General features: G+C 47.8%; 1 protein-coding gene across 2 annotated transcripts in view; it reads right to left on the bottom strand.

Moving 5' to 3' along the window:
* The window catches only part of GDPD5 (glycerophosphodiester phosphodiesterase domain containing 5), a 332218-nt gene that overhangs the window by 178468 nt on the left and 134663 nt on the right, over positions 1-19087 (bottom strand). For both annotated transcript variants that reach the window (XM_030557463.1, XM_030557472.1), the window contains exon 3: positions 15196-15370. In XM_030557463.1, coding sequence (XP_030413323.1) covers positions 15196-15312 — 117 coding nt within the window. In that variant the 5' untranslated portion in view covers positions 15313-15370. The remainder of the gene's footprint in view (positions 1-15195; positions 15371-19087) is intronic.

Below are 19087 nucleotides of genomic sequence, written 5' to 3'. Positions count from 1 at the left end.
CGTTAGAAACAGAGCTGGGAGGAAGGGTAGTCCAGCGGTTAGAGGTAGAGAGCCCAGCAGTTAGGACTCCAGGGTTTTTATTTCTGGTTCTGTTACTTACTCTGAGCTCAGGAAAAAGTCACTTTGTACATCTTTGTGCCTCCTTTTCCTGCCCATTTGTGAACTTGGTCAAAAAAATGCCCTCCCGGTGTCACAGGAGGCTTTGGTGGGGATGGACTGCTTTGAAATCTTTGAATGAAAGGTGCTAAATAATTGCAGAGCATTAGGAATTACCATTACCAATAACGTGCAAACCAACACTCCTCATTCATCTAAATGCCATCCAGGTTTGGGAGGCAATTTGCAGCATTACCCACAAATCAGGAGACAATCAAAACATCATTGACTATGACTAACTTAAGATCCAGCGCTAAACAAACAACTAAGTGGACTAGGAATCTCAGTGGCCTCAGCCCAATAGGATCCCAGAACAGCAGAGCCAAGTAGGGTTGCCAACTTTCTATTCGCAGAAAGCTGAACACCCTTGCCTCGCCCCTTTCCTGAGGCCATGCCCCCACTCCATCCATCGCTTGTTCTCCCCCACCCTCACTGATGCGCTCATTTTCACCGGGCTGGGGCAGGTGGCGTGAGGGCTCCAGGGTGGGGCTAGAGAGATGAGGGGTCTGGGGTGCAGGAGCGAGCTCCAGGCTGCGGCAGGGGGCTCTGGGCTGAGGCAAGGGGTTGGGGCACGGGAGTGGGTGCGGGCTCCAGCTACAGGCTCTGGAGTTGGAGCTAGAGATGAGGGATTTGATTTTCAGGAGAGGGCTCCGGGCTGAGGGAGAGGGTATGGGATCTGGGCTAGGGAGTGCAGGCTCGAGGGTGGGGCCAGAAATGAGGGGTTCAGGGTGCACGAGAGGGATCCTGGCTTGGCAGGGGGTGAGGGCTCTGGGTGGGGCCAGGGTTTGGGGTGGCAGGAGGGCACTCTGAGCTGGGGTAGAGGGTTGGGGTGCAGGAGGAAGTGAGGGCAGTGCTTACTTCAGGCAGCTCCCAGGAATCTGCTGGTATCTCCCTCCGGCTCCTAAGTGGAGGCTCAACCACATGGCTTTCTGCGCTGCCCACGCCTGTAGGCACTGCCCCCTCAGCTCCCACTGACCATGGTTCCTGGCCAATGGGAGCAGCTAAGCTGGCACTGAGGGGAGGGGCAGCACGCAGAGCCTCCATGGCCATCCCTCCACCTAGAAGTTAGAGGGAAATGCCAGCAGCTTCCCGGGAGTTGCATGGAGCCAGATAGGGAACCTGCCTGTGGTGCTGACCAGACTTTTAGTGGCCCAGTCAGTGGTGCTGACCAGAGCTGCCGGGATCCCTTTTTGACTGGGTGCTCAGCAACCCTAGAGCCAAGCCACCTTCCCTCTCTTCTCCCCACTTTCCCAGATACCTTAGAATCTTTTCATTACAATCAGGAGTGGTGGAAGCAGGGAGAGACAGCACTATCAGGAAAGCCTCAACGGCATTAAGAAGCACTTGTGACAGGAGTTAATCCAGACGTAGGCTTTGCTTGGCAGAACTGCTCGATGTTGACAGGGATCCAGTAGAATTGTTATCAAAGGGCTCCAAATAAAGAAGGGATTATTATGTCTGTTGGAAGCGCTGTTTGGAGAATGGCATTTTGCTGCCCAAGATATTGGGCCCACTCTTACAACCCTGGGTGGCTGAGTGAAATTCTTGTGGCACCTCCTCTGCACCCTGAAGAGGCAGAACCTATATTCTCTCTTGAGCAGATCTGTCAATGCCAACATCCTATTCTGAGGAGAGGCAGTGCTGCCTAGCGGTTAGAGAGCAGGACTAGGTGCCCTTGGGCTCCATTCCCCATGCTGCCACTGATTCATCTTATAACAGCTTGACTTCTGTGCCTCACTCTGCCCAGCTGTGAGGAGGCCTCCCTCGCAAATGGTGCTCTGAGACTTGCTTGTAACTCAAAGGCCTTTGGAGAACAGCAAACCAAGAGTGAAGTTATTACATTCACTCCAACAGACAAAAAATGTGCCACTAAAAACCATAGTCAATCCCAGCTCCCCAAATAAAGACGTTCAGGATCAGGGTTCGGCCCTCAAGTTTGGTGGTGCTGACATAGTCACACTGCACTCATAGAAAACAGCGGGGTGTTAGGGGAGAGCTGGAGAGATGGGGAAGAGGTTGGGCTTTTTCCCCAGGTCTGATGGAACAGGCTCTGGCACATGGCACTAAGACTAACCTGTCCATTGGCTTCTCCACACCCAGCACTTGGAGTCACTTCAGCTGATGCAAACGCATCAGGTTCATGAGTATATCTAGACTGTCTGCCACATCCTACTAAGTGTTGTATCAGGTTGAATCAGCAAAGCTTCATAGTGAGTTTCAATGTCTCCATGTAAAGGTACCAAAAAATATAAAAAAGGGGACACCTCTGAGGCAGGAGCACTATGGTCCTAGCTAGAGGCCTTTTGAAGCAATCTCTCTGCAATGGCCTGGCTAGCAGACATGTCCCAGCTGCCCTCTGTTGGATGGAATGTCAGACTTCCTTAACCTGCATGATCCATCCTAGTGCTGCAGCACCATGCTCCATGCACAGAGCTGGCTGGTTACATGGTGCTGGCTCTCCTTATACCCAACTGCTTCTTCGCTGCAAACTACTAGTGGCCAGTAAACGCAACTGGAAATGCGGTCAAAGGACGCATCTTAGCTACTTCTTGTAAAGGTTGTTGCTATATAAAAGAAACTGGTCAATAGCAATGACTCATTAGATCTGGAGAAGGCAGATACCAGTGGGAGAGAAAAGTCCCAGGAAGAAGAGAACGAGGCAGCCAGGCAAAAGGACCAGGAGCAAGCAAGTGTGCTTGGGGGAAAGAGGCTGTTACCATCTGGTAGAGAAGCCGAGGGAAACCAAAGAATACAATACTCAGAGGGGCAAGAAAAAGATCAACTTTTATCCAAAAAGGACACCACACTTCCTGCATGCTAGACAATAGCTTCCAGACACTGCTTCTGTGTGCACGCAGTTGTGGTAGTTGCCGGTACATCGAATGCGGATTGTACTGTAATTCAAGTGTTTGAATTACAAGGGCCAGAGATTTCTTCCTGCTATCAGCCATAAAGAGATGTACACTTAGAACATGTAGAACAGCGGATCAGTTAAGTACTTTGCAGCCACAGGATTATTATGCTCTTAGTAATTCCTGACAGGGTCCAGGATTCACAGCACATAGGCTGATTCACCAAGTATAAATACTTAAACTGTATGCAAGGGATTTAAACAACAAAATGTACCAGAGGCTTCGGGACAAACACAGTTCATAAGCAGGGGGAACTATGTAAGGGCAGACACAGATTTACATGTCCATAATAAATGTCTCAGTGTTATGACAGCAAAACTAAAGAATGTATCCCATGCCAAAGCACAGAAGCAAATAGGGCTATTATTAAATTGGACTCACAGCCATTAAAATTCTTGAACTTTTGTTGTTTACATCATTCCCATCTCCAGCCTGAAACTAATGGTCATAAAATAATCAAATTTACTAAGTCAGTAACCAGCATCCAGCCAGACAGGAACGCCAATCCCAGTGAGATAGAGTTCTACACAATTTCATTCTTTAACTTCCAATTTCCCGATGTTTGCGGATTTTCATTGATTCAGAGGCCAGAATGGACTATTGTAATCATCTAGTCTGATCTCCTGTACAACACAGGCTATAGAACTCCAAAATAATTTCTACAGCAGATCTTTTAGAAAAACATTCAATCTTGATTTTAAAATTGCCAGTAATAGAGAAACCACCATGATCCTCGGTAAATTGAATAAATGAGTAATGCTACGATTAGTTATGGAGGTCACGGCAGTCACAGATTCCGTGACTTTACCAGACCGCTGTAACTTCTTTGGCTTCAGCTGTCAGCTGCTGAAACCAGGGCAGGAGGAGGGAGTGTGCACACCCCAGCCTTGCAGCTGGGGCCATCCTCCCCTGCCCTGCAGCTGGGGTTGGAGCCAGGACTCTACACCCCACCCTGCAGCCAGGGCCACAGACTCCTGCCCTGTTGCACGAGCTGCAGCTGGGGTCATGTGCCCCTGCCCCGCAGCAGAGGCTGCAGCAGGAGCCGTGCACCCCCTTGTGTCTGGGGTTGGAGCTGGGACTATGTGGCCCTGCCCAGCAGCTACAACCAGCTCCATAGTGGGAGCTGTAACCCCACCCCCAGTGGCTGCATGCCCCCGCTGAGGCTGTCGTCCCCTCACCTCCCCCCATGGCAGGGGGCTTGGCCTGTCAGTCCCCCCCACCCCCGGTACTCCAGCTGTCATTCTTCCTTCCCCCTACCTTGCCCTGCCCCCGGTTATTTTTAGTGAAGTCGCAGACAGGTCACAGGCTGCTGTGAATTTTTGTTTATTGCCCATGACCTCTCCATGACTTTTACTAAAAAGTAACCCTGACAAAATCTTAGCCTTACCAATGAGCAATTACTCTCTCAGTTAAAAATGTCTGCCTTCTTTACAGTCAGAATTTCTCTAGGCCCAATGGCTGGAAGCTGAAATTTGTTCCCCACATAGATACTCAGACTAATCAAGTCACCCCAACCTTCCCTCTGCTAAGATAAGTAGATTCAGGTCCTTGAGTCTATCACTATAAGGCAGGTTTTCTAATCCTTTAATCGTTGTTGTTGCTTTTCTCTGGACCCTCTCCCATTTATCAACATCGTTCTTGAATTGCAGACACCAGAACTGGACAGGGTATTTCAGCAGCAATCGCACCAGTGCCAAATAAATGGAAAATAAACCTCTCTGATCCTACTCGAGATTCCCATTTATGCATCCCAGGGTCACATTTAGCTCTTTTGGCCATAGCATCATGGCGGGAGCTCATCTTTAGTTTAGTTTAGAGTGCTATCCATTACCCCAAATCTTTTTCACCGTCACGGCTTCCCAGGATGGAATTCCCCATCCTCTAAGTAAGGCCTATATTCTTTGTTCATAGAAGTACACATTTAGCCACATAAAAACTTGTGCCCAGTTTACCAACCAATCCAGGTTGCTTTGAATCAGTGACCTGTCCTCTGTGTTATTTACCACTCTTCCAATTGTTGGGTCATCTTCAAACTTTATCAGTAACGGTCATTGATAAAAACATTAAATAGAGGAGGACCAAGACCCCTGCAGGACCCCACTGGAAACACACTCATTTGATGACAATTCCCCACGTAGCCATCATTTAGTCAATTTTTAATCATTTAATGTGTTCCATGTTAATTTTAGAACATTCCAGTTTTTTAATCAAAATGTCTTGTGCTACCAAGTCAAACCCCTTATAAAACTCAAAGTATAAGACATCAACACCTTTACTTTTATCAATGAATCATGTAATCTCATCAAAAAAGGTATCAAATTAGTTTGACAGGATCTATTTTACACAAACCCATGCTGATTTGCATTAACATTACACTCCCTTTATTCTGTAGGAATCGAGTCCTGTATCAGCTGCTCTTCTGAAATTTCCCATGCTCCACGACTTAATAAAAAAAATCAATATTAGCACTCCAACACACTCCTCAGCCAGCTCTTTTAAAACTCTTGGATGCCATTTATCTGGACATGCTGATTTAAAAATGTCTAACTTTAGTAGCTTCAGTTTAACATCCACCAGAGATTCTAGCAGAATGGATAGAGAGTTATCACCATATGATGATTCTATATCCTCATCTATTTTTCCCCCAAATACACATCAAATATTTATTGAAAACTTCTGTCTTTTCTGCATTATTACTGATAATTCTAGCATTTCCATTCATTATGGGAGCAATACCATTGTCTTAATTCTTTTTGTTCCTAATATATTTTAAAAACTTATTATTACCCTTAACTCTGCTGGCCACAGATTCCCCTTGTGTCTTTCACCTTTCATTATCAATTTTATACAATTCCTAATTTTTTATTTATGTTCCTTACTAGAAGCTTCCTCTTTCTTCTATTACTTTTATTTTATTTTTTATAGCTGCTGTCACCTCCCCTCTAATCCAGGTCAGATTTTAACCAGCACAGCCTTTCCTCAGTTGTGGGAATGGGGCATTTAGTAAGGTGTTTTAAAACTATTTCCAATCATCATTCACATTTTTCTGATTAAATTCCTTCCTCCCAGAGGATCTGGCTCATAAAAGTATTTTCAGCTTTGTGAAATTGGCCCTATTAAAGCAGATGAGAGATAGAGAGAGAGATTGCACATTATTAATGTGATCTCACTTTGATTTTGTGGACTTCTCCAAACATTATAAATGTAATCAAGTCATGATCACTTGCCTAAGCTACCATAAATTTTTCAAGTTCTGTAATCAGCTCCTCTATATGTAGGACAAGGTTTAACAAAAAGCTCCCACATGTTGGCTGCAACAGTTTCAAAACATTATATATGACAATTTCCTGACTCAAATTCCAAGAATGTTTTGGTACTGGCAGCCTGAGACTTCCAGTATATGTCACTCAGACTGAAGTCCTCTGTGATCACACAGCTTATTTTCCCTACACATTATAGATAGATGCATAAGGAGAAGATCATCCTTTTCCTACTGTGTGATTTGGTGGTCTGTAGCAGACACCAATTAACATTCCATCTTGTGCTTTACCTGTTAGGACATTGGATTCATAAGCATTCAAACCCATTTACTTCTGAGTTATCAGTGACTCAAACAGGCAATGCCATTTTTGACAGAGTGCCACTTCCTTCCTCTTTATACCTTCAAACCTTCCTAAAACTCAGTGATAATAAGCTATTTAACATTCCATTTGTGTAAATCATCCACCAAGTTTCAGTATGACCAGTTAGATTGAATTTAAGCTCATAAATGAGCCATTCCAGTTTCTCTTGTTCGTTACCTTGGCTCCCAGCACTGCTATGCAGGCAATTCAAGCATTTCGTCTCTTCGTGTCCTTTGGTTCCTTGATTTGTTCTCAATATGCTGATTGCTCATATCTTCCCCCTTTTTCCTCTCCCCTTTTGTTATCAGTTTAACTGCATGACCATGCTTGCCAGCCTGTCCCCAAGGAGATTAGTCCCATTCCACTGAGGTGGAGGTCACCCAAACTCCTAGGAGGCCAATGCTGCACAAAACCCAAACCCCCTACCCTATGCCAGCACATCTTGATTTTAAAGAGATGCGCTCAGGTTATTTCCTTTCCTCCACTACATGGATTGTGTTTTTCCCTGTGGATTTCAGCTGTGTTTGACAGGTACGTGGAGGGTTACATTATTTTGTTTATAGCTCCTTTCAATCCAAAAGACACCAAGCCTGTTTAACACATGCATGCACAATACAGCTAGAGGAAGGAGAAGTGTTTTTCCCCCCAGAATAACTGGGAAAATTCCTAGAAGTGCCATAAAGTCTAATGCCTCTACATAGCGGACAGGACCTCTGGGATTAAGGTCTTATCTAAAAGACTCATCCAGTGTCAACCACATGATTGTCTTCTCTTAGGATTTCAGACAGCTGGGATTGAAATCCACTGACTTGGATGCTTATTCCAACTATCCAACCTTTCTGACACTGCACACTTGGGTTGGATATATCACAAAGACAGATAATTTCCTGGTTTTGGTGGCCTAATACGGTATTTCAGCACTTCCACTTCTAGCCAATAGCCAGAAGTGCAGAGGTAGGTAAAAGTGAAAAGCGATGAGAGAAGAGTATTTAACCCAGTAGCTAGCACGGGACATTTGGACAGGCCTTGACTTTGGATGAGCGGCAATGATGGGAGACTGGGAGTGAGGGGCAAGAGGGATGCGGGGGCCCACCTCCGCACATGCCCTCTAGCCAGCCTTGCGGGGGGCACTGGACACACTGGTCAGGGGCCCCCCGGGGCCCACGTGCGCACCCGGCTCCAGGAGGAGATGCTACCCTCCAGCGCGCATGGCTCCCAACACCTGGCCCCATCGCACCACCCCATGCCAGGCCCAGCCCCCTGAGGCAGCAGGCCTATATTTTCTGATGATCACCGCCACCAGGCCAGGTGACCACCTCCTCCTGCTGTGATGTGTGTGCGCAACACACTCATCAGGAGCTCCGCTTCTATGCCATGGTTGGGCCAAGGGGGGAGGGAGGTTAGCGAGGTGATTACCCACTGCTGCCTTGCGGGGCTTGAAACAGCCCAGGAGAGGGCTGGGGCTGGGGCAAGAAGCCTGGGCTGACTGGGGAAAGTAGGCTCAGCTGTGGCCATGCCCCAATCAGGCCCAGCTGGCCCCTGTAACAGGCTGTGAGCCAGAAGCCCAGTAAGTCTCCCTCTGCTTGGAGAGGGAGAAGGGCCTGGCTGCAGGGTCCTAAGCAAGACACCTAGATTGGGAGCAGGGCTGGGGAAGGGACAGAGGAGCTGGGAGCTCCAGCCTGGAAAGCCCCAGGCTGCAGGCCTGACTATAGGCCGAATAGGTGCAAGGTTGCAACAGGACAGCCCACGAGGGTAGGCAGAGGCAGCAGGTCTGACCCCTTTGCCTGTGATGAGTGGCTTCTACTGAAGTCTGCCCCAGTGAACGGGGGCTACATCGAGACTGGGCAGTAGCCAAAACTGAGGCAAAGTGGGGACAGCGGGTGGTGGTTCCCCGAGGGGGAGACCCAGAACTGTGAGGGTACTTCCAGGGGGCAGCGCCCAGTTAAAGGGGCACCGGGGGGGGGGGACACGGGGCCAGCAGTGGCAGCAAGACACCGGCCTGAAGAGGGCACTCTGGAGGCTGGATGCTAATTCCCGAGGACAATCAGCAGGAGGTGCCGCCAGGTGAATCTGTGCACGGTTACAAGGGGGTGTGCACCCAGCATGCAGCATCCTCCAGGTCTGGGCTGGGGCCAGAGGAGAGATGGGGCTGGGAGGTGGGCCTGGATGCTAAGTGGGTGGGCCACGGCCCACCCAGGCCCACTCACAGCTACACCAACCCATAGCAACTGGTTTAACCTCATGTTTTTCAAACCACACAAGTTTCAGTTGGCATTTGAGTGGCGATTTAGAGGATTTGTCTTCCCCACAACCCAAGAAGCTGGTCACCAAACTCCATTATATATTTTAAAATTACTGAGATGCAACCGATCTCTAAAACAGCTGGTTTATTTTTGCTACATGGATTGCCAAGAAATTACTGATTACACTTGGATTTTGTGGACTTCTCCAAACAAAAATTCTTCTTCCAGGGATGAGACTTGAGGCACTCAGACGCAATGATTACAGGAGCAATAGAACCACATTACAGTGAACAGAACAGACTCTGAACACGTTTGTCGTCTTATACGTGTTCACTGCCCTTGCACAACAGCAAAGGAGCAGTGCCTTCTACTTTACGTCAGAGTGAGATGCCTGCTTTACACCAGAGTGAAAAGAGAATCAAACCCTCTAATCCCACATTTCATCCCCAGTGGATTTTTAAAAAGACTTAAGCTGCAGCAGAATTTGAACTACAGTACTGCCAGTGAATGCTGCTGTAAGACTAATACCCAGCATCAGATCAGTTAAGGTAAAAGCCTGTGAGCTACGTTTAGACCACACATTTATACCCTGCAATTGGAAAGGCTGCTGCTCCCTGGGTGTTTTATTGCTAGGAATCCATCAACTGGAGAGTTTGGTCTGGTGACTACCTATGGAAATTGCTATTGCTGCATTAGATCTTTCAAAGCACAAATGGCAACTATATGCCAAACGGAGTTTGTACTGGTTCCTCACGCCTCTAGGGCTGCAAATCATATGCTGGAGCAGGATGTCTCATTAAGATGAAGCACTGATCTAATCAGAACTTCCTTATTCGAGTACCTTCTGACAAAGCTGTCCCTAAATCATTTGTTTCATGCCAAGTGGGACACTAGCAGGAATAATGCGAGAACACAAGCAAAATTGTTTCCTTTTTATGAAGACTCCAATTAATATTTTAAAAGCATGAAAGGCAAATCTCGCCAGTAGGTTAGGAAAACCGCACTTAACAGAAAAGGAGCTACAAGCCTTGCAGCTGCTACTCAGCCGTCAAAATTAATACAAAAAGGAAATCAAATGTGCAAGATGCATGCAGCCTTTTTTCCTTCAAAAGGTTATAGAAGGGTAAGAGATTATTACAATTTCACACCGCTCTCTAAGAAAAACATAGCACTCAAGCTTACAATTAAAATTCTCATTTTCATATAAATCTTCCACACAGCAGGAAGCCTGAGCTGCATTGTTATAAGTTGCAAGGGTGGGGGAAGGTGACTTTAAAACCTTGGCTCTTCACTAGGAACTCAATCCACCTGGACTTCACTGGAGATCTCAAAGGTGTTGTAGCCTTCCGGCCTGTATCCACACCAGCCAAGCAGGCTGCATTTCACAATGGCCCTCCCTCCCACAACTGCTGTTGAAAGCTGTTTTTCTGCTTGTCTGCACAGGGTAAGTAGACTTCACCGTCCCATGCAGCAATCCATGGTGGTTTTAGAGTACAACAAAAGGTCAAATGCACCTTGCTACAGTGACTGAGTTCATTGTCCATATCAATACGGCTACCGTTTAAACACGGTCGAAGGTGGACGCAGCAGGTAGTCTGATTCCGATTGTTGAATGCTGCTCTCTGTGAGCGTGGGCACAGCTTAGCAGTACACCAACCACCACACAATAATTTATACTAAAAACAGAGGAGAGTCTTAAGCGTAGCTGAGGGGGTAACTGCCACCAGCAGCCGCTGTCTCCTTGCAACTACAGGGCAAGGACAGAACTGCACCAACTACAGATTTTCATAGAGGGCAGCCGTACCGAACAATTTTTTACTCATCAGGCAATGAGGATACAGGCACAGACAAATGTCACAGTTGGATGTACATTGTTTTGAAATGATTAACATATGTACATTGCTATCCTTAATTAAGTGCAAGGCTTTGGAATCCTGGCTAGTTGCCAAAAATGCCCATGGAGTCAAGGAGTCTGGGCACCCAGAACATCAAATCAATAGTTAGAGTTCACTGTACTAGGGCTACTCCTTAGCTCTGGACCACCGTCACCTTAGTAGCAAATGCCCAAGGAATATCCACTATTTGAGCTTTGGTTCACATCCACCCACCTGCACAAAATTTCAGTGATTAAACAGATTTAGGGCAAATTCAGTCATTACTTAGTATGTTTAAATATTCAGGAACAGGTTCTCCTACCCCTACTCAGCATCAGTAACATTCTGCTCCTCAGGTGGTGCAATTAAAGTCAGAGGAGCTACTTGCAGAGTAAGGTACTAGCACGAAAGAAAAACTATTCTAATGCTTCAGGCAGCAGATTACCACTTCCAAATTATTTCTGTATTCCTGATACTCAAGTGCTCTCTGACAGCAACTTGGCATGGTGTGATGTACGGGATGCCTGTGTCCCATCACCCTCTGGTGAAAGGTCCACCCAGCAGATAAAGGTACCTGCTACCGCCACAACCTGCAGGAGGTTTCTTTTTGCTAACGTGACTGAGGCATCTCTTTTTGAAGCTGAAAATCAAAAGGTTCCAATCCATCTCTGCTTATGTGCACACATTGGTAGGTATATCCTTTCTCTGTGCCACATGTATGCCCTATGGCAGGAAAAGGAATGAAAGTTGAGGAAGAATGGACAGAGAGAGGATGCAAGAACAAAGCCTAGGAAAAAATACTCAAGAACCAAATCAAAAGCAGGGAGGTACACCAGTCTCTACTTTTTATTTATTTTTAAGTGTTGTGACAATGCTTCATTCTAGGCATTAACTTCTGTCTATTTGTTTTCTTCTACAATAGTACAGAATTTTCAGGAAGACTACAAATAAGGCCTCTCAGAATCTCAGTTTAGTCTGGCCCTATCTAACTTTGTTTAACTCACTAACTCTTTCCCTTCTTGCTCGCTACTTCAAGCTCTGAGACTCTGTATGGACAAGCAGAACAAAATTAGCTGAACCATGCAGTGCAGTTAAGGTTGCCAACGCCTCTCTTACCTCTCAGAGAACTGATGCCCACGTGGGAGGACGTAAAAAGTCTAGTGCAAACAGCTTACACAGTGTATTACATTTCTTCAGCATAACTGTAGAATCATGATTCAATCTTGTGGATGACAATTTATGGCAACAAAACCAAGATTAGTGCAAGACAGAGTGAGTTTCACTTGAAAATTAGGACTGCGTGTACCCCCTCTCTCTTGAGCAGTATCCTTACTACCAATCTTTAGCTACTAAATTTTGCGTTCTGGCTAATAGGTTTCTCTATTTTTAAAGCCCTTCTTAAAGGGTGTGAACAGCTAACTTAACTCTACTCCGCTACTGGACACAATTCACAATCAAGCATTTTGGCAAAAGCCTTTTAGTGCAGTGTAGTAGTTCTACTTAACACTGTATTTCTCAACATTCTGACCCAGTTTCCTGGTCTGTTTTAAATGCTTTTAATAACAGTTGCTACAGCAAAACTCTGAGCACTGAGAAACAAACAAGATCTCCTAGAGGGGAAGAGTTGAGCATATCAGTTTGTTCAAAGCTTTTTTTAGGTCCAGTGTAGATTTGTTTTTAAAGTAGTGTGTACTAGAAACTGTACAATGGTGAAATGAGCGATGCAACAATACCTGATCTAAGGAGTAAGATATATTTAGTGCTGTCCAGAGAGTTGGAATAAAGAGGCATTTGTAACGTACAGGCATTCAGACTTTTCACACTTTGCTGCAAGTGGATTTAGTGCTCATGAAGGTGCCACATGGACAGTTCGAGATTTTCTTTATCCATAAAACAGGAGCAGCGCTAGCAGCAGTATAAGCTTCACCGTATACCTCTGTCAAAATACCTAACCTCCACCCTGGTAGGGCTGGAAATCCCCTTTGTAACAAGGGAATACTCTGGTTTCCATAGCCTGTTCAGTCCCAGCTAGTGCTCACTGTTCTGCTTTCCTCCAAGAACAATGAAACCACTCAACACCTTCCGCAACCTAACTGCAGAAACGCAGCACTGTCTGTGGCATGCATCTCAGAGCTGGCCGCTCCAGGAAGCAAAAATGCACTTGAAGTTTGAAGTACCCAAGACCGAGGATGCTAATAATAAATAAAACATTATGAATATGTCACTCTTATCAATAGATCTCAAAGAACTTAATGAAGAAGATTGGTATTATCATCCCTCATTGCACAAAGGAGGTAACTAATGGAGGCAGAGAGATTACTCCTGGGGGAATTGGCACTGCTCGTGCACAGAATTCATGTTCCCCCGCAGAAAAATGACTTTCTGACAGGGTAGCTGCCAGAGTAGTCAGGCACCACTCCCTAGCTCCACAGGTACATTGTTTCAGCCACCTGGAGCAAACGGAGAGGTAAATCACTGCAGGGCTGGAGACACCCCAGCCAGTGGCTCCTACCCTGAGCCGGGATCAGCTGCAAGTCCCATATCCAGAAACCTCCCCCAGCTACAGGAAGCTCAGCATCCTCTCCAGCTTCCTGCCCCCATCACTCCTGAACTGTTGGGGGAGGGGTCACTGTACAGGGAGCTGCTCCCCCATCCACCCAAGCCCCATGTATCTGTGCACGCACATACCCAAATATCCCTGCCAAGCCTCACCCTATACACCCAGAACCCCCCTCCCCCAGCCCTCCATACCCGAACCGAACCCCACCCCACTGAACCTCAACTCCTACCATCAGGAGCTGCCCTGCACCCAGATCTCCTACCTCCAGAGCTCCATCCCTGCACCCAGACCACCCCCCACTGAGCTCCCTGCATTCAACCCCCCACCCTGATGAGCCTCACCCCCGGACAACCCTGAGCCCCCACATCCAGACTCCTCCACCACTGACCCCCAACTAGCTGCACCCAGACCCACACCCCACCAAGCTCCACTCCCCCAGCACCCAGACCGCCCTGTGAGACCCCCACACCCATACCCTTTGGCTGAGACCCAACCACTTTCACCTGGAAGCCCCTGCAGAGTCCTGTGCACCTGCCCCCCACCCCCAACGAGCCTCTGTATATCCAGATCCCCTCCACACCTAGGCCCCCCCACTGAGCTGCCTGCACCCAGATTGTCCCAGACAGAATCCTCTCACCTAGGGTGACCAGACGTCCCGATTTTATCGGGACTGTCCCGATATTTGCTTGTTTGTCCCGCGTCCCGACCAGTGTTAGGTCGGGACACTGGACAAACAAGCAAAGGCTCCGGAGCCCGGAAGGGCTCACGCCCTCCCCCGCCCCGACTCCGCCCCTACCTTCCCCCATTGGATCCCTCCCCAAATCCCCGCCACCATCCCTGTCCCCTCACTGCCCCATTGGCTCCCTCCCCAAATCCCCGCCTCTTGCCAAGCACGCCGTGCCCAGGAGACGCAGAGGAGCGCAGGGCCGGGGTGAGTGCGAGTCTGGCCTGGCCTCGAGAAGGTAGGACTCGGGCACGGTACCTGGAGGGAGAGTAGGGGGCAGCCCGCGGGGCCAGGGGCCGGCTGTTCTCCCCACCTGGGCAGCAGGACTCGAGAGCTGCCGCTGCTGCAGCTCCCACTGCCGTGGGGGGAGGAAGTGGCCAAGCACGTGGTGCTCGGCGCCTGCGGCTTTGGCACCCGGGCCCGAACCCGGGCCTGCTGCGGGGACCCAGCAGCGCGCACGCTACATCCAGCCCCTGGCCAGTCGTGTCTGGGCTGGCTGCCCAGCTGATGCAATCCCATGGCAGAGGCATTGGCAGCCCAGCCCCGTTGGTTCCCCTGTGGGACCCGAGCGGGATGGGAGGGCTGGGGCCTGCTGCCCCCACTCCGGGGCAGCCCACGGGATTGCACCAGCTGGGCAGCCAGCCGAGACGCAACTCGCCAGGGGCTGGGAGCACACAGCCTACGCGCTGGGTTCCCCCAGCAGGCCCGGGCTTGGGGGGTTTGTGGGCGCCAGAGCCGCCGTCATGACAAGCTGATAAGGGCCATGTAATTCACAAGCCCGAAGACTGAAAACAGGGATACACACATCCTCTTCTGCCACAGCAACAAAGGGTCAGGAACGCTAATGGTTTTAGTTAAAAACGCATGCACTCTTTAACTCGAAGAAATCCCAAGGACATTGGGGCCAGTAATTTCTATTCTTCACTTCAGTAACATATAAAGCAGCCAGGCTGCATAGCACCAGAGCTATTGAGAGCACTTTTTTAAACTGAAGCCTAATTTCACATTCAAGGCCAGCCTCCAGGTGCTCCATGCCTGACTATCCATTCAAAAAATTAATATGAACAAGGGATGCATAGGGTAGGAGACAATCCATTACCAACCTTTGTGGTGTCATCATGTGACCGCTGGTACCGTTTCCAACGGCAGCCATAGATCCCAGTCAGGCATGACAAACACAACTGCGGCTCGTAGTACTGTAGTGGTTGGTGTTTAACCATGCTCTTTCCAGCTCTTCAGTAGCACGCTATCAGAAATCCATCAGGCCGTGGGAGCACCCTGAAAAGAGAGAAGAGAGGGAAGGTGTGACATCAGAGATCCTTTAAAATGGATGGAAATGGCGGCAGCGGAACGTGGTTCATAGTTAGAACTGGAGAATGGTCATCAGGACTCCTGGGTTGTATTCCCAGCTTTGCCAGGATCTTGGGCAAACTGTCCAACTCTATTACAATTTATATTTGAAAAATGTCTACTTGTAGTGCTGACACTACACTGAATGAAGTGATGACAAGTCAATAAGACTACTTTTTGCCCTACTCACAGCCTGGACAATTAAATCGCTTTGCATTTTAATATTAAGGTCCAGATCCTCAGCTGGTACAAGCCTACGTCACTCGACTGAAAATGGAACTAAAGATGAGGATCTGGCCGCAAGTATTTAGTGGTGTCTGGAAAGCAAGCCAAGTTCGGGTTTCAAGCGGTCTCTTGCTTCCTACACTGGGGAGTCAGAGAGGCAGCGTTCTCAGGAGTGCACCGCATGTCCCTCCCAATCCACTCCAACTAGTGCTTTGAATGGTGCTGCCAGGGCCTGCAACTGGCTGAGGGCCCTTCCCATCACAGACACCCATTCTCTCCCCAAAAAGGATTTACGCATTAAGTGCCCAAAGAGTTGCATATACTCAACTATCATTACTGTGACACACTTAAAGGGCTACTTTTCCCTGTCCCTCCTAGCCTCCTCCACCCAGAAACCCATGGGAACTCAGGCACTGTTTTCTGCTGAGTTCCACTGCATACCTTGAGAAACATTCTGTAACTAACATGGCATAGAATCAGTGTCATATGTCACAAAGCTATTGTTTATTATTTATACGCTTGCTTTCATCTCAGCTGAGATCTGCAGCTGACATTCTTAGTTATCCAATGGACTTTACTATTACAAAAATCAGCATTAGCAAAAGGGAACCCATGATTTACTGCCTGCACAACTGACACTGATGCTTGGAAACCTGGCATATTGTACACAACTACTGTTTGGTGGTAGGAATTGTGGTGCTCTCCATTCCCTTCCCACACCCCATACCAATCCTCACTCACATTTGAGTATTTTCTAAGGGGACAGTAAATCTTTATGTAAGGCCAACAGATCCTGGTCATTGGTGGGTAGGATCGAACCTGGGATCTTAGCTTAGTGTATGATTGTCTGCTCCAGGAGCTAAAAGCCACATGGCTCATAACTGAGGGTGTAGCAGACTCAATCTCTAGATCAGTGGTCCCCAAACTTTTCAGGGTCATGCCCCCCCCTTACCAATGTCCACACACACACCCGAGCCAGTACCAGGAGCAGCTCCCAGGGGGAGGGGAGGCACACTGACAGGGGTAAGGGGTCAGAGCCACAGCTCGGTTGTAGTCAGAGCTGAGGCTGGGGGCCGGGCCAGGACCAGGGACCACAGCCAGAGCAGAGCTGGGAGCGGAGCATGGCTGGGTGGTGCTTCCTCCCCACATGTTCCTCTCTGCCCCCCTAAGGGGGGCATATCATACAGTTCAGGGACCTCTTCTCTAGAAGATCTAGGTGGCACCAGAGGGGACAGAGTGCCAGACCAATCAGGCAGGGTTACACCTAGAGAGCTCCCCATCCCGTAACTGCTGTGCTTCCTTTCACCCTGGATCCCATGTGTTCAGCACTGGAAATATCCAGTGGAGTGTCCAGTGTTTGGCACCTCCACCGGTATTGGAGACAGCAGGTCCATCTAGCCCAGCATCTTGTCTTCCGACAGTGGCCAATGCCAGGTGCCCCAGAGTGAATGAACAGAACAGGGAATCACCAAGTGATCCATCCCCTGTCGCCCATTCCCAGCTTCTGGCAAACAGAGGCTAGGGACACCATCCCTGCCCATTCTGGCTAACAGCCATTGATAGACCTATCCTCCATGAGCTTATCTAGTTCTATTTTGAACCCTGTTATAGTCTTGGTGTTCACAACATCGTCTGGCTAGGAGTTCCAAAATCTGACTGTGCGCTGTGTGGAAAAAAAAATACTTCCTTTTGTTTGAAACCTGCTGCCTATTAAATTTCATTTGGTGGTCCCTAGTTCTTGTGTTTTGAGGAGGAGTAAATAACACTTCCTTGTTCACTTTCTCCAAACCAGTCATGATTTTATAGACCTCCATCATATCCCCACTTAGTCCTCTCTTTTCCAAGCTGCAAAGTCCCAGTTTTATTAATCTTTCCTCATATGGAAGCCGTTCCATACCTCTAATAATTTTTGTTGCCCTTTTCTGTACCTTTTCCAATTCCAGTACATCTCTTTTGAGATGGGGTGATCACATCTGCATGCAGTATTCAAGATGTGGGTGTACTATGGATTTATACAGAGGCAATATGATATTTTCTTGTCTTATTATCTCTCTCTTTCTTAATGATTCCTAACATTCTGTTCACTTCTTTGACGGCCACTGCACATTGAGAGGATGTTTTAAGAGAACGATCCACAATGACTCCAAGATCTCTTTATTGAGTGGTAACAGCTAATTTAGACCCCATCATTTTATATGCATAGTTGGGATTATGTTTTCCAATATGGATTACTCTACATTTATTGACTGTCATCTGCCATTTTGTTGCCCAGTCACCCAGTTTTGAGAGATCCTTTTGTAGTTCTTTGAAGTCTGCTTGGGACTTCACTATTGTGAGTTGTTTTGTACCATCTGCAAATTTTACCACCTCACTATTTTACCCCTTTTTCCAGATCATTTATGAATATGTTGAATAGGACTGGTCCCAGTACAGAGTCCTGCAGGACACCACTATTTACCTCTCTCCATTCTGAAAACGGACCATTTATTACTACCCTTTGTTTCCTATCTTTTAGGCAGTTACCAATCCATGAGAGAACCTTCTCTCTTATCTCAGGACAGCTTACTTTGCTTAAGAGCCTTTGGTGAGGGTCCTTGTCAAAGGCTGTCTGAAATTCTATGTACAGTATATTCACTGGATCCCCCTTACTCACATGATAGCACAGAGTTAAAGATAGCACGGAGAGAACAGGATGCTGATGCTTTTTAATTAAAGTCAGGCTAATCCTAGGTTGGGGGAAATTACCCCCTTCCATGGATTACACATCGTGCCACACAGCCAGAGTTTCAAGCCTGCCAGACTTTAGAGACACAGTGCAGGCAGCATATTAGCACAGTCCACTTCAGCATTGTGCCTCCCTTTTCTTTCATACACCTGGCATCTCAATCCTCATATTAAATCTCTCTGTACAGGTCCCAGCAGCTGCTTAGCGCCATAATCCAGGCAGACAACACAGGAACTAGCAGTAGCTGCCACTTCAACCCAAATAATGGTTTCTACCCACTCCAGATTGCCAGAGGTTTTTATATGTCCCCAGGGATGGGGCACAGAGTCCAGACCGTTTCAGATTGGACACAAGGGTTATTTCTTGCCCATTTGTCACCAGCTCTCACAATCACCACTGGGCTTTCTACCATGTGGCCTCCAAGCCTGGTCCTGGACTCTGAGAGCTCATCCACAAGGTCACCTCCTTTGGTGGAATTTAACCCTTTCTTACAGACCGCCTCCTGCTGTGCTGCTTACAGAATGTTTGTTTTGGGTATAAGCTGCCTGTTCTCCTTCCTCTAAATGTCTCTCTACATGTCTGCCTGTCCTTAAACAAGACCTTCTTTGAGAAGGGACTGGCCCATCTGACAGGTTTGGAACACATCCAGCATGCTGTGCGGAGGCACTCCCATACATTTGGCACCAAGACGCCCC

This window comes from Gopherus evgoodei, chromosome 1, assembly GCF_007399415.2.
Source record: "Gopherus evgoodei ecotype Sinaloan lineage chromosome 1, rGopEvg1_v1.p, whole genome shotgun sequence".
Lineage (NCBI taxonomy): Eukaryota > Metazoa > Chordata > Testudines > Testudinidae > Gopherus > Gopherus evgoodei.
Note: the sequence above shows the minus strand (reverse complement) of the source record. Positions and strands in the feature narration are given on the sequence as shown.